Raw genomic sequence first — 16,542 nt, forward strand, 5'->3', positions numbered from 1 at the left:
CTAAAGAACTAACATGAGCGGGAAAGATTGAAGGCCCAGGATTGGTTTTGCTGTCTCCAAATCAAAGCTCCAGAAATAATTAACGTTCATAGACGGATCTACTTGTAGAGGGGGTCTTGTCAAATTAACAAAATTCTATTCAAACACAAGTTTTGCAGTCTCTTTTCTGTCAACGCGGAGCGGACTCTTTCTGCGTGGCATTTCCAATATTTAACTAGTAACGGGCACGTACACGAGAAATCAAAGACAATCCCAGGACCTGGCCATGCTTCCTCCCCGCTCACACAGGCAGACCCGCCGGGGCTCACCTGGGTGACGAACTCCGCATTGATCTGGGACACCGTGGGGGCCACGATTTTCTTGGGTTGCGCAGGGGCCGCCATCGCACCAGTCGCCTGCGGCTCCGGTGCAGACCAGAGGCCCGCGCTCGCAGTGGGGACACCAGAAAGCTTTCAAGCAGCCGTCGTGATGTCTAGCCCCGAGCTGCAGAAAGCGCCCGGCCAGGACACTCTGAGACCTCACAGTTCCTCTGGGAACCTGTGAGAGAATCCCGGCGTTCCCCCGGAAGCAGAACTAGTAGGCCCGGAAGTTAGGGCAAGCGTTAAGCCCTAGCTAGAAAGCCAACTGCTTTTACCTGTTTCTTTATCGCCCCCTAATGGAAGGTGGATAGATAACACCCAGCGTGCGGAATTAGGGTATGGTGTTGGTCACGGTTAGTAAAGGTGGGAGTTGGAAGAATAGGATTTTGAGTTTCTTTGGATGCTAAAGAAAGACGTAGTAGCCGGGCGGTGGTGGTGCACGCCTTTAATCCCAGCACTTGGGAGGCAGAGACAGGCGGATCTCTGTGAGTTCGAGACCAGCCTGGTCTACAAGAGCTAGTTCCAGGACAGGCTCCAAAACCACAGAGAAACCCTGTCTCGAAAAAACAAAACAAAACAAAACAAAAAAAAAAAAAAAGAAAGAAAGAAAAAGAAAAACGTAGTATAAAAACCATACTCATTCAAGGCATTCTGCGGCCTTAACAGCTGTCTAGAAGTATTGATTGTCATTCAATAAACACAGAGTGTAAAACTTGATACATTTTGAAATGGTTGTGTATCTTTTAAAGCATCACCAAAATCATGACAATGAAATTGTCCAATGCCCTCAAAAGTTACTATGTGCCCTTGGGCTCTCAACCTTACATCACATCTCATTCAGCCTTCTGTCAATACTGATCCTCTGTGTCACTGTTCATTAGAGAATTTTATTTAAGTTTTATGTAAATTTTTTGGGAAAAGAGACTATTGTACATAAATTTTAGAATATGCCTTTTTCTTTGTTCACCCAAAATTATTTTGAGATGCATCTGTGTTGTTGCTCGTATCAGTCACTGATCCAATTTTATTGCTAAATAAATTAATTTTTTTCAGACAGCACAGTTCATGAATTTAGTAATCTGTTGCTAGATATTGAAATTGCTGCTAGTTCTAGACTGCTATAAACAAATCCTCTACAAGCGATTCTTAGCCATTATGGAGAGACACATTTCCTCTGAAATAACACACTAGATGGTTAAGTCCTATGATAAGTGTGTTTGTTCATCTTTCCCCAGACGCCTCAGAGAGACGCCATGCTCCCGGCTCCTGGGCAGATGCATGCGATGAAGCTACGACCCAGGATGGACGTAGGCTAGAATCTTCCCGGTAAGACCAGTGCCCAAAGATTATTAGAGATGATCGGGATATCAGAATTAGCCAGTAAGGGCTAGAGCTAAAGGGCCAAGCAGTGTTTAAAAGAATACAGCTTCCGTGTAATTATTTCGGGTAAAGCTAGCCGTGGAGGTGGCCGGGTGCCAGGGACGCAGCCCCGCCGCTCTTATTACTTCAGAGACTAGCAACTCATTCTCTCTCTTCTAATTTTATGATATGTAGTGCCCTACCCAAAATTAATAGTTTGAAAAACATTAGCTGTGGGTCTGGAGATAAAGTACATAAGGTAGTTTTTGCCACTCCATATTTTACTCTTTATTTCTAGGGGTATAGCTAAAAATTTACAAGCTTACAATTTTAAATGCAAAGGAATCTGAATGTAAAATAACCACTGACACCTTATCTCCAAATGTAGCACCTATAAAATTGTAGTGCAGGTTTTCTAATGGCTTTGATGATGAATCTTGATCATCTGAAATTGATCTCTATACTTCCCTGCCGCTACCACATCTCCTATAATATATTCTTAAATAATAATAATAAAAAAACACACCCTGGAGTCAGGAAAGGTCTTCAAAAGCAAGGATGCCATTGGTGTTAAGTACTTCGTGTGATAAGAGGACGAGAATACCACAAAGACCAGGAATGAGGCAATTAAAAGACTTCTACTGATATAATTGGGATATTTTGTTGCTGTAGGAAAAAATAAAAGTTGGCTTTAAAGTCAAGTCTGTTTATAGGAGTATCTAAAAGGACTAGTGCCAACATAGACATCAGGCAGGCATTTGTGAGGGCTCTGGTCCATTTCTCTGTGACTCTTAGGCTTTGACTCTTCCGATTCCGTTCTGACTTGATGATTAGGTCACAGCACTAATGCGGAGAATCTCTGCGTGTACCGTTTCCTTCTGCAATCTGAATTAAGTGCAATCATGCACTCTGGCCACCTCCTTAATTAAGTCAGTGCTTTCCCCAGAGCCAATCTGGGTGACTCAAATGAGAGATGGAATATGCTAACAGGTTTGGAGAGATCCAGCCTGACTGATGGGCAGCAACTAGACTCAGTCTGCCCCAAATCTAGTCCTGGAGAGATGTCACTATAACTAGCAACACTCATTCAGTAACTATCGGGAAGGCCAATTTCAAAATTATAGTGGGAAGTAGGGATACCAGACAATATACGGCTAAGAACTGAATGAGTGAAGAGGCAAAGGAGGCAGTAGGGATGTAATATACTCCACCAGTTCTGATAATAAAGTAAGAAGGGTGAAGGATGACAGTGGTCAGAATAACAGTCTTCATCACCAGCCCCTGCATGCTTGCATGTGTTGTCTGTGTCCTGTGTATGTGAGGGTGCGTGCTGTGCCCATACAGGTGCATGTGAAGGCCAGCGGTCCATATCAGGTGTCTTTCTCTATTGTGTTCTACCTATTCTTTGAGATAGTCTCTCTCATGGAATCTGGAGTTTGCTGTTTGAGCTACACTGGCTGACCAGTGAGTTAGCCCCCAGGACCTACCTCTCTCCACTCACACCCTCAATGCAGGAGCTACACAGATATATGCCCGGCTATTGTGGGTGCTGGAAATCTTAACTCAAATCCTCATGCTTGCTCAGCAAATCCTTTTATACGATGAACTATATCCCCACTCCCAACCCTGTTTTTAAGGTAGGTACAAGGATGGTGTTCGCTATCTTTTTTATTTTCTCCAAAATATGCCCTCAAATTTCATCAGTTTCCATATCATCTTCATATATGTAATGTTAGTACAGATGGACTCAATCTTACCTCCCCTGTCTATGTCTGCAGTTGGTTCATAAACATGCCTTGGAAGGAGATGGCAGAGGTGAGCTTTGCTAAGATTTTTGAGAAAGTTACTCTGCTCTTGTGAGTAGGATCTCTCATTCATATGCCACCCTACTCCCCCTCCCATGAAGGAAGCTGAGGTACATTACAAAACATTAAAGAATCATATGGAAAATAGTATGTCACCATGAAAGGCGGAGCAGATAGAAGGAAGCAGAATCGATTCAAGAACATGATTGGACAGCTCTCCAGTAATCTAGTCAGTGGATTTCAAGTCATGGAAGCCAGTTAGTCTTATTGTTAAAGTAATTTGAGGCAGGTGACCCATTAGTTACAGTCAAAAGCATCTTATAAAAAAAACATTGGCTTTTAAAACGTGTTATTTAGAGGTAAAAGAATCAATGGGGAAGTAAAAAAACTAGATGATGTGGGATCTCCTCTGTATGTTATGAATATGTTTTTTTGTTATTATTGGCTGATAAAGAAACTATTTTGGCCTAAGTCAGGGAAGAATACAGGTAGGTGGGAAACTAAACAGAATGCAGGGAGAAAGAACACAGAGTCAGGAAGACACCATGTAGCTTCTAAAGGAGAAAGATGCCAGAACCTTATCGGTAAGCCACAGCCTTGTGGCAATATACAGATTAATAGAACTAGGTTCATTTAAGATATAAGAGCTAGCTATGAATATGCCTGAGGCACTGGCCAAACGGCATTGCAATTAATAAGGTTTTTGTGTGATTATTTGGGTCTGGATCATGGGGAAACAAAAGTACAGTCTCTGTTTACACTAGACATTAGGGAAAAGGGACAATTGAAGTTTCCAGTAGGGGGAAAGAAAGAAGCAAAGGAACATTCTAAGAAAGATGACGAGAAAGGACAGACATCTGTGAGTGGGGTTTGGAGTGCACTTGATTTGGCTTTGATCTCAACATAATTTAAGGCAAATTCATCCTCTGAAAGTATATGTGAGAATCTAAATGAGGTTACAGACAAAAAGTATACTGTTTGGCCCAACAAGTGCTGTCTCCTTAGCACAGCCATATACAGGCTCAGCACACGCCAAGGCAAAGTTTGCCCCAAGGGCGGTGCAGCAGTGAGGCGGGTGGGCAGCTGCCTCCATACTGTCACTGTGCCCTCCCTGTTCCCGCCTGTTGATGAGCACAAAGACTGCCAAACCATTTCCTAACCCAGGGAAGGGAACTGAGACTACAAGGGACCCGATGTCCTCCCAGTCCCCTCTTCAGTCTTCTACACCACTGGCTTCCCAAGATGAACTCCGCAAGTCAACTCCTCCACCCATGCACACACTCCTAGACATTTTGCATGAGAATATAAAAATACAATATATGCAGACATGTTTCGTTTGAAATCATTTGACTTGCTTCAGGAATCTCTGTGCTGCCTGCACTGCATCTTATAGGTGTCTTCTCAGTAAAAAGAAAATAAAAATATCTGAATATTAAATGCTTGCAGTAAACTCTTCAATAGCTTTTTTTTTCTTCTATACCAAGCTGCATCTGAGAATGTGTTTTCCAGATACTGTATTAAGTTGGAAAGAGATACACTCCATTTTTATTAACTTCTATATTTAAAAAAGTGTTTTCTCAAAACACTAACTTATGTAAATGTAATTGTGGGTTCAAATCTAATGAGTTACAAATCCTGTTGTGTAGTGCAGTCATCAATACTTCTAACAAAACCAATTAACACGAAAGCTTGATGACTGTGGTTACTACCAACAGTGACAATAGTATAGACCTGGAATATCCCCCTAAGACTTAGTGTTAATAGCAGGTCCTCAAGCTCAGTGCTTTAGAAGGTGAGTGAACCTTCAAGAGGTGAGTCTAATCTTGAAATCTGCAGGCAAATGGATGGATCTAGAAAACATCATATTGAGTGATGTAACCCAGACCCAGAAAGACAAATATCATATGTACTCATTTTTATGGCTTTTAGACATAAAGCAAAGAAAACCAGCTTACAATTCACAATCCTGGAGAACCTAGACAACAAAAAGGATCCTAAGAGAGACAAACATGGATCTAATCTACATGGGAAGTAGAAAAAGACAAGATCTCCTGAGTAAATTGGGAGCATGGGGACCATGGGAGAGAGTTGAAGGGGAGGGGAGAGGAAGGAAAGGACGCAGAGAAAAATGTATTGCTCAATAAAATCAATAAAAAATGTGAAAAAAAGAGGTGAGGGCTAGTGTGACATGTTTCAGAATTCTTTACACTATGAAGATATCTTTGCCAAGGTGCCTTCTGATTAGTTTAATGAAGATCTGAATGGCAAATAGCTAGGCAGGAAGATGTTAGGTGGGACTTCTGGGGACAGAGAGAACTCCAGAAGAAGAGAGTGAAGTTGCCAACCAGACTCAGAGGAAGTAGCATAGGCAATAAGGAGGGATGAGGTAACAAGTCATAAATAAAATGTAAATTAATGAGTTACTTTAAGTTATAAGAGCTGGTGGGACAAGCCTAAACTAAGGCCAAGCTTTTATGATTAGTAATAAGTCTCCAAACAGTTATTTGCGGGGTGGTGGTCCCTATAAAGAAAGCATGTTACAGTGACATATTACATTTCTGATTGAGTTGGGCCTTTGAAAGGGATTGTAGGACACTGTCTCTTGTGCTCACTCTCTAGTCTGCAATGCCATAGGGTGAGAAGCTTGTTCAACCACTTACTTCCTGCCATGATGCACCACCTTCTAACAGGCCTAACGACACATAGCCAGCTGACCACGCGAACTACATGAATAAAACCTCCAAGACTCGGGGCCACAATAAACCTTCTTTTGAAGGTGATGACTTCAGGCATTTATTAAGCCATAACAGAGAGTTAACAGGAGTTATAAGCAAAAGGCAGTGGAAGCCCAGGGAATGAGATGGTTGGGTAAATCGAAAAGGCTACCAGAGACACTGAGCTAAACTTTGAGACTCAACGAGAGCTTGCCAGTTTAGCTGAGAGATACAACACACTGTGTATCCCAGTTAATACCATTGCTCCTGTTCTTCACAATTGTTTCCTTGCTTTCTCTAGTGTTAACAGAATTCCACTTAGTACTAACATTCTAAGCTCTTCTAAGTGATGAGAAATCACAAGATAGGGATTAACTGTCCTCTCTCTGAAGCTTCTAAAAGGCCAACACCACTCAACGTTATTACACAGATCTTGCAAATACTATCTCTAACAAAGGTAAGGTCCCTTGACTTCTAAGCCTGAAGCCTGTCGTTTATCTGCCCTAAATGATCTTTTGTTCTAATAGGTTGTTTTATATAATACATGATAGAATCTATATTTTCCTGCATCATTTTTAAAGGCTTTTCTCCCACAACTGTTAAGGAAATAGAAAGGAATAAAGCCTGATTCAGCTCTTTCATTGAAGGGTGTGAATGTGTGTCTAATTTAAGCCAAAAGTAGATAGACAATAAGATGCAGGAAGAATTATGGTAAAGTACTACTAGTACAAATCTGGAAAGTCAAAGGGAAGGGTAGATAAGTATTTTAATAAGTAGGTCATATGACAAGCAATGGAATTAGCATATTTTTCAAAAGTGATAAGGAAATATCACAAATAAATGATGTACGTGAGGCCAGAGAGATAGCAGAGCAGTTAAGACCATATACTGCCTTTGTAGACAATCCAAGTTCCATTCACAGGACCCACACAGAGCAGCCCACAACCACCTGGAAACCCAGTGCCAAGGGACCTGATGCCCTCTCTGGCTTCCATCTTTACCTGCCCCCCCCCCACAACTGCATACAAACATACATGATTAAAAAGAGATCTTTTTTTTCAAGAGATGAAGTGCATTAGATAAGCATGTAACCGTAGTATAGAAAATGAAACCTGTAGTTTATCCCAATATGATGTGATTTTTTTTCTTCAAAAAATGCAAACTGTGTAACATGAAACTTTATTTTTAAATTATTCTGAAATTTGAGTTTTTCAAGACTGTTGACCATTATCTACTTTCCATCAACATATAACATATATATTTAAATCATAAACACTGTTGCAGTATGAAACATGGAGCAGTAATTGCCTTGCTCAGCTAATCAAACTCCTTCATCATGCTCAAGCCTTGAACCACCCAAACAAAAAAATTCTAGTTCTCTTAAAAGATATTTATAAAGTTTATTATTTCCAGAAAACAAAAATAATTGACTCAACAATAAGTACAGTTCTAGCATGCAGCAAACCATTATTTAACATGTTTATCTTAACATAACTTCATACTTTATTTTCACTTCTACAGTTCCCATAAGAAGCTCGCAATGATAAGTATTTTGTTACAGGTACTTCAAATAGCACTACAGTACATCTCTTGACAAAATTTTTACGATATTCCAACTTTCAATATGAAACAGCTTTAAAGGGCATAAGCCAAAACACAAAACAAAAAACAAACCAAAACAAAAAAGTATCTTATTATTACTCAGGCAAAGATTCATATTCATACGAGCACAACATTCAACTCTCCCTGTTTAGGTGGGAAAGAAACATGTCAGGCATTTCCCTTCAAATAAAATTACATAAATAATTGGGGAAGTGCCCAAATCCATAATTTCATACATTAAATAATTATTGAACTTTTACTCTTGGAAAACACAAACTATTTCTGCTTTGCTTTTATGCAACAGACATGTCCTTCAAGAGTTCTGTGCAAAGCCGATTCTGTGAACCACGTCTTGCTTGTACTGGAAAATACACCTCAAATCTCAACGAAACAGAAGAGAGGTTATTCCTTGAAGCATGTGGCTCTCCTCTTGAGAGGAAGGCACATCTGTTTATCTGTTACTCACACTATCACATTCCATCTCTGTAACTGAAACCCAAGTTTCTGGAGGATCACCTGGGCTGACAGCTTCCCCCTCCCTCCCCCTCCCACAGTGCAGCTCTTACACCATGGCCAAGACTTACACTTACTCCACTGCCCACACTTCCAACAGCGGGTTTTTCACTATATTTAAGTGTGCTAAATATCACCCTAGAAAGAGAACAGCTACCCCTTTTTATTGCTGGAAGATGTTTGTCAATGATTGTACAAACTGCCACAAAAGTGAAGGTCAATCTGTGACTAAAATATTTCTCCCACAGAATAGGAGTAAACGAAATATTTTTGTAAAATTATGACAATACTGTTTATAAAAAAAAATGATGCCCTGAACTCTTTCAGCATCTTATTCCTATACAGGGACAATATCCTTACTAACTGAAGTGACAACGAAGATCAAAATAATACTACAACGTTAGTATCTTTCACAGAGGAGCAAAAACTGAAACTACGAAGCTACTGCCATTTGATCAAATTTAGCAGATTAAACTTATTTAAGTCATAGGGCCACTCAAAGAGGTGTTAAAGCAAAGTTTTGTCCCTGGCCACTGCTGTCAAGCACCAATGAGCAAACAGGTCCACTGCACTTAAGTGTCTAAAACAATACAACTGCAGACAAGTCAGAAAAGTTCATGACACCTGGGAAATACCCATATAAATGTAAACGGTAATGGATGGTAAATACTCCAGGGGTTCAACCCACCTTCTTCCTACTTCTCAATTCCTTAGGGAAAAATAACAGCAGGGTTAGGAGGGGACTCATCTGTCTTAGAATGTAAAACTCAAATTCTCAAAAAAATCACTGTGAAAAAGCTGTAATCTCTCCCACCCATTTGTACATCTGTTGTCCTCTTGTCCTTTAACTTTTAGGAAAAATGTTTTGCAATGGAGCTTAAGTGTACATGTAAAATAGTGTGGCAGGGTGATTTACTAGAGCTGAATGACAATTCTGGCCTCACGTTAGGAGGTATGCATATATATAGACACACAATGTCTTAAGAAGTAATTCAACATATGAGGCCAGACTGAAGATGATGGAGCTGTAACTTTAATACAACCAAGGTCATACACAGACCACCTTAGATACCTAGTTATGCCATCAAACTGTGCTATTCCTTCTCAAGTCATTCAGTCGTTTCCGCTGTAACACTGATTTTATTTAACTTTCTCCTTACAATGCAGGACAAGCAATTGCATATGAAGTCATTCTACCTAATGCTGGCCTTCGGCAAAATGTCTGAGGGTATTATATCACCAGAGACCACAAACACATTAGTGGTTTTGTGTTACATAACCGCTTTCTCTTGAGGTCGTTCTTTAAAGTGAGTGAGCTGATGTCTCTTCCAGTGAGGCGCTTGTCTGAATGTTTTGCCACAGACTGAGCACTCAAATGGTTTCTGCCCTGCATGGATTAAATAGTGTCTCTCTAGTTTGGATGGAGATCGGAAATTTTTACGACAAACACTGCACTGGTAAAGGAGCCCATCACTTCTTTCAGGACGGCCTAAGTAACTGTAACAATGACGGCTCTGCTCTGACTCCAAAAGTGTGTTAGCGAGGTAAGACTGCCTGTTCCTACAGTGGGTACCAAGAATGAAATCCTCTGGTTCTGCCTTGACCTCAATTCCAGCTCCCTGATTGGACTCCGAGCCCTCATACTTCTGGAAAACACTGCCCTCACTCTGTTGGGAAGCATTATAGCTAACACCATCACTTGGATGGATGAAAAGTTTGTTCACATTCCCAAGGTTCACTTCCCAGAACGAGCTATAGGGAATCTTTTCAGTATGAGTCAGTTTATGTCTTTTTAGGTGAGCTGACTGTCTAAAAGATTTCCCACAGACATTACAGCCAAAAGGCCTCTGTCCAGTGTGAATCAGATAGTGTCTCTGGAGCTTAGAGACGGAAGGAAACACTTTCTCACATTTATCACAGGGGCACATTTTCTGTCCAGCATGCATATTTTCACTTGAATCTGAAAAGCCACACTGGAGCATGTCACAGTTATTAAAGTGTTCCTCACCTGACGAACCAAAGATTGACAAGTCTTTATTAGTCACTGAACCATCCAGAGTTAACATGCTTCCTGTTGTAAAGATACCTTGCAAACTTTTACCCATATTTTGGCTCTGGAATTGCTTTTGCCAAGAAAACGGCAAAGTTAGTGTTTTCTTCTTCTTTTTGTTAACTGTCTTACATGATCCACATCTGCCAAGAGAACCCACAAATGTTCTCTGACTTTGTTCCGGGTTCTGCTCACCAGAAGTACGTTCATAATTTTTCAAGCAGTTGCTTTGAAATGTTCTTTTCTCTGATTGAAGGTTATCTGATTTTTTACCCCCAGCACGTTTAAGTTTAGCCAAGAGCTTTTTAACAATGGTCTTATAGTTGCAGCTTCTTTTGAGCCTGTTTGGAATTCTGCCACCTCTGGCAGGAAGACACTTGTGTCCATTCAAAATCTGCTCTGACTCAAAACATTCTTCACACTCTGAACACTGAAAAGGGACGATATAAATAGAGTGGACATCAAGAGGATTATTCTCCTCAGATTCACCCGTATCACCATTTTCCAAAGCATCCTGCTTTGCATTTAATTTATTAGGTACAGGACATGATTCAGGAGTCTTTCCTTTTAAAGAAAGATTCTGAAAAGTCTTATTCCTAGTGTGGATTTGTTTATGCTTCAGAAGTTTGCTTTGAATCTTAAATCCTTTTTGACAAAAACAACACTGAAAAGGTCTTTCTTCTGAATGCGTGAGTTGGTGGATTTTTAAGTGAGTTGACTGTCGGAAAGATTTACTGCACAGGACACATTTGAAAGGCCTCTGTCCAGTATGAATGAGGGCATGCCTATCGAGTTTTGACTGTGATGGAAACATTTTGCCGCAGATTGTACATGCATGAATATGCTTTTTTCTCTGTGTAGTGCTATACTTGGGATCAGGCTTCGAGCATGGGTGTAGTGCCCGTCTCTCCTCCGCAGCGAAAGTATTATACCCTCCGTACACGGGCCTCTCCTGCTTGGTCTCAAGCAATCTTCTGACTTTAACATCATTGTGATAGGATTCACTGTGAAGCTGCTGGTGCTTCACAAATGTCTTCAGATTTTTAAAGTGGCGCTGGCAAATACTACAACTGAAAGGCAGACTGTGAGTTAGCTGGTGCCTCTCCAGATGAACCAGCTGCCGGAAGCTCTTATGACATACATCACATTCAAATGGCTTTTGACCGGTATGAATGAGATAATGCCGAGCTAATTTTGATGGTGTTTCAAAATGCTTGAAACAGATGTTGCAAATATACGGCCTGTTCCTAGGGAGTCTGTTGGCTATACGCTGCTGAATCTTCACCGTTTTTCGGTTGTTTTCAGCCATCGTATTCTTCAGTGGCATACTCCGACGAGCTCCAAGGCATCCTTAAGCTCCACAAACACCTACAAATTAAAAGAAAAATAGAGTGTTAATTATCAGATTGTACAAAAGCAAGTAATTTAGGCAGAAGATTAAAAGTAAAGAGAATCTCACTTTCTTGTATTTTCAAGTAACTTGACAACCATCTTAGATTAATTCTTTAGAATCACAGAACTAATTTTAAACAGATAAAATTCTTGAGTTCTCAAGTTCTACTTTTCTACTTGATAAGCTATACTTAAAAAGACCCAAACTTGATTTCTTAACATTAAATAGTCCTTTTAGTTCCAACTTTCTTCCTTCAATAGTAGATGTGTCAATGAGTTGCTTGGTCATGATGATGATAATGAAAAAGGAACAACAAGAAGAAGAAGAATAAAAAAAAGAAGAAGAAAGAAGAAGTAGCAGCAGTAGTAGTCGTAGTACCTGGTATTGTGGTACATTTCTTTAAGGCCACCAATCACAAGCTAGACACAGGAAGAAGAATCATGGGTTTGAGGCCAATATGGGTTATCCAGTCATTTCAGGCAAGCCTCAGCCAGTGAGGCCCTGTCTGTTCTAATAATAAAGAAATATATTTAAATTGATTAAAAGGTAAAGATTTAAAATACTAAATGAAGACATATTTACATTGAACTATAGTACCTACTGTAGCCATGCTCTGGGCATAGAACATTTCATTTATTCATATTTAGATGGTTGAACCACAATATTAAAACTATTTCTTCTTAATGGCACATGCCTTTAATCCCAGTACTATAAGCTGAGGCCACCCTGATTTACATACTGAGTTACAGGATAGCCAGCACTAAAAAATGAAACCTTGTCTCAAAATAAAATAAAATAAAATATAAATAAATATTTGCTCTCATTTATTTCTCAACATCAACAAAGATGCCAAGAATAATATTCACAGAAGACTCGAGTTTTAATCCTAAATTTGTCACTGCATAATATGTGTGTCAGGAAAAAGGGAATTCAAGATTCTTTAAAGTGGGAGCCATGCCTTCTCCCATACCAAGCTGCTGTACGAGTCAGTGGCAATAATGGATGTGCATGGATCAGAAAACCACGAAGCAACACAGAAATGTGAACAATTACTGAGCTCAAGCTTAACCACATTTTAAGGTGTAACTCTTATCTCCTTATAATACTGTAGGTTTCTAAGATAAGCATACTAAATTTAGTTTACTTCTCCCTTCTACTTTGTTGAAGGCTCTGTAACAAAAACAAGTACAAAAGAATGAGGTTGACAAATTGCATACTTACATATGTATTTATGAGTAAAGAACAGAACGCTGAATGTGGTCCCTTCATCAGGCAATAAAAACCTGCTCTGTACAGATGTATCTCAGACACACTACAACTTAAACATTTCTCAGTTCTCACATATCACTGACCAGAAGAGACAATTTTCTTCTCCTTTTATTACTATTCCATTAGCCTTAATTAAGACAGGAATTAAGTCAAAAGCTAAGCAAAGCAAAGCTACACCAGTGCTCCCCTTCTAGGATGTAAGAATTCAGAATTCTATACGAACTCAGAGCTCTTCTGTCTGCTGGCCTGCCAGTCAACCTATATGTTGCTCATCATCTCTCCTAGAAGACACCTTAAGCACAAAATCAAACACACTCACCGTGCAATCTGAACACGAAAAGAACAAAATTCAAAACACTATTTTGCACTAGTTGCTTATCACAGAGCTTCTCAAACTATAGGTCCATACGCATTATGGACTGTGAAGTCAGCTCAGTGGATGATGATCAGCCCCATTCGTTTAATAGAACATATACCATGTAGCAAGTTCCCGAACATATACCATGTGGCAAGTATAAAAATGCTTTCTGAAACTTCAGGCGGCAGAAGTTGAAAGGTGTGTGCAAGCTGTTCTTCACATACCTGTTCACACAATTCTAGGCAGGGGAACCTACAATCGATCAGTCACTGAGTTCTGTGAGAGGTGACAAAGATGAGGGGTCACAGGCAAGTGTACTAAGGAAAGCAGCAGAGTCCTCTTTTCTTCCCATGGGCCATATTATTTTTAAATATGCATGCAAAATTAGTGTATTAGTAGCCAAGTGGAAAATGTCATTTAAATAAGAAAGTAAAACAGTCAGACCGTAAGTCACTCTATTAATTTATAAAATACATCATATAACGCATCAACAAACAGCTAGGCTGTGGGAACTTTTACTTCACTCAGTTAAAAAAAAAAAAGCTAATTGTAAACAACCTGCAGGGATTCCTAAGCATGATGGCATAAAGTTAAGAGCTATGAGAGCTAAAATTACCAGAAACCCAGCAAACTGCAAAGAACTCAGTAATTTCCTTCATTCCTGTCAGGCAATTAATTTAATTCTTCTTGAGCAACCAATGTCAAGGTGGTCAATCAGGACAATGAGCCAAGCTTAAAGCATCAAACCTCTATTCACCTGTTACAACAGTGTAAAAGGGACAAAAGAAGCCAGTTCCCCAGTGGATTCTTCAACAGAAAGTTGGCAAGTGAGTGTTAAGTGGATATAGTGCACAAGAGAAAAGCTTCTCACAAAGGGTTCCAGACTCCTATGGGCCAACGTGCCAGGGGGAGCGAGGGCTGGTGAAGGGCTGGGAGGAGAAATGAACTGTACTAAGTCTGGTGCGGGAAGACAGCTTCTCTCCCTGAAGCAGGTAGGCAAAACCTCTTAATGACTGTGGTCTAGCTACAGGGTTTGGGCCTGGAATAGAGACTTCTCCATTCTCTTCTACACTTCTCCTTTTCTCTCAGTGATTGTTTCTATTGAATACCACCCCCTCTCAAAACAAAAAGTCCCACAACTAAAGCTACACAAGGCAACTATCTGATTATAAATAACAAGAATCGGTCCCATAGAGCTCCGGTGCCCCAAAGGGTTGCGACTGAGCAGCCATCACTACTAGCATTAAGACCAGCTATTCCTGTCTCTTGCTTTGGGAAGGCACTTGATGAGAAGAACCCTACCTTGTCAGAATCATTTGTGGCAAGTGGTGATCTCACTTCCTATTTATAAGTAAAAGGTCAGAGATTTCCACACTCCAGGCACAATCCCCCGTGCGCTTAGAGGTTTAATCCCATTTCAACTGAGTGTCTTTTCTCTCCACTGAATTTTCCATCATTAAAAAAAAAAATACACTAAGGCTATTTTTTATGCTAAAGTGAAACAATACAAACCAACTGATGCACTCAATGACTCAATCTGGATATTATCATGGAGTTCAAACAACATTAAGCCAGGTAACTATAAAAACGGACATCAATAACATCCAATGTTGTCTCAGGGTCGAAAGCACCATTGTTTCCGTTGCTTTAAGGAAACACCACTGAAAAGACATCTCAAATGCATCACAAAAGCAAATGAACAAGAAACGAAACACCTGAGAAAAACGTCGACATCCAGCTGGAGAATTCTCTCTGGTGACATTTACAACAGTCTTACCCTCTTTCTACCTTGTTCTGCCCACTGCCAACTCTCTTGGCCTTCAACCATCAGCTTTGCCTTAACTTGAGCTATATTTCCAGCCTAATCTCCGGCAAGCGAAGAGCATTTTGGGGGTCCAGCTGAGTTCAGCGGCTGTAAAAATCCCATGCCCGGTATGGGCAAGGGTGAAAGCTCCACTGACTGCAGCCAGATGATGGTGTTCAGGAGAAGAGCTGAGTGAAAGACGGGAAAGAAGTGATTTGACCCCAGGAGGCTGGGCACAGGGCTCAGCTCTTTTGAGTTTACCGCTCCCACGGAGCGCACGCCAGGAGCTGAGGTCGTGGCACCCTCATCGGTTCCCCGAGAACCTCGGCGGGGTTGAGGCAGGTCTGACCCTCCCCGGGGTTCATTACCCCCTCGCACGCAGGCTCCTGAGGTCCTCCACACGCACCTGCAGCTGTCAAGGGCCCGGCAGCGGCGCATCTCCCAGCCAGGGGCTCGCGAAGACAGCAGGCGAGCGCACGGCCGCAGGGTCGGCGCGGCGACCGGCTGAGTGCGCAGGCGCGGCGCTCCGGAGCGCTCCGAAAGCCGTCCTGTCGGAAACAGCGTCTCGCGATCTCTGGGCCGGCGCTCGCTTCGTGGATGACCGGGGGTCCTAGCGCGCTGTCCGCCGGGTACCGCTATTTCCAAGGAGAGAAAAACAGAAGACGCAAAAAGTGTGCACTTTCCATCGTCCGGTTACCAACCCTTCATTATGGAAATCCCAGGCAGGACCGACTGCAAGACTCAGCTCTTACTGGAATGGAGGGTCAGAGTTCTAAACCCACTTATCTTTTGTAAGGTCGGGGCTGTGGATAAAACTCTCCGTATTAGGTACATTCTGGATTAGGACTGTTCTCAGCAATTCATATTTTTGTCAATACAACGATGAGGGTTTCTGGAAAGCCACTCTTGTCAAATTGGTAAGCTTCAGGTTCAGCGACAGATCCTGTCTCAAAGAAGTAAGTTGGATGCAATTGAGGACCACTGTTGTTGAATCTAGTCTCCACATACATGTACACACATAGAGTAACACATGCATACAACAAAACTCAGCTTCCCTTTCTTCATTTGTGAAATTGGAACATAATCACTTATCTAATGACATATCACATGAAAAGCATCAAGGATTCACTTCTGAATATATAAGTATCAACCAGGCCTTCAAGAACAGACAGATAGGTATAATGTGATAATAGATCATATGTGCAGTGTGTATGGAAGATACAACTTCTTTGGGTGGAAATGCATTCAGAGCTAAAGCTCTAGTCAAGCATTCATGCAATGTCTATGTTTATCAAGCATTTCCTTCATAGCAAGCC

The 16,542-nt window shown here is 41.0% G+C and overlaps 2 protein-coding genes across 2 annotated transcripts in view; both read right to left on the reverse strand.

The window, feature by feature from the left end:
* The window catches only part of Aqr (aquarius intron-binding spliceosomal factor), an 80,913-nt gene extending 80,356 nt beyond the window's left edge, over positions 1 to 557 (reverse strand). The window contains exon 1 of the mRNA XM_041679115.1: positions 309 to 557. Coding sequence (XP_041535049.1) covers positions 309 to 383 — 75 coding nt within the window. The 5' untranslated portion in view covers positions 384 to 557. The remainder of the gene's footprint in view (positions 1 to 308) is intronic.
* A 6,838-nt stretch (positions 558 to 7,395) lies between these two features.
* On the reverse strand, positions 7,396 to 15,724 carry Znf770 (zinc finger protein 770). Its single transcript, XM_041678691.1, has 2 exons — positions 15,633 to 15,724; positions 7,396 to 11,770 (listed from the first exon to the last, which is right to left on the reverse strand). Exon 2 carries the CDS (start codon positions 11,727 to 11,729, stop codon positions 9,624 to 9,626), a length of 2,106 nt encoding a protein of 701 aa, XP_041534625.1. The 5' UTR covers positions 11,730 to 11,770; positions 15,633 to 15,724; the 3' UTR covers positions 7,396 to 9,623.
* Positions 15,725 to 16,542: the final 818 nt, after the last annotated feature.

Source organism: Microtus oregoni, unplaced genomic scaffold, assembly GCF_018167655.1.
Source record: "Microtus oregoni isolate MIOR12 unplaced genomic scaffold, Mior012 000031F_ref0000149, whole genome shotgun sequence".
Lineage (NCBI taxonomy): Eukaryota > Metazoa > Chordata > Mammalia > Rodentia > Cricetidae > Microtus > Microtus oregoni.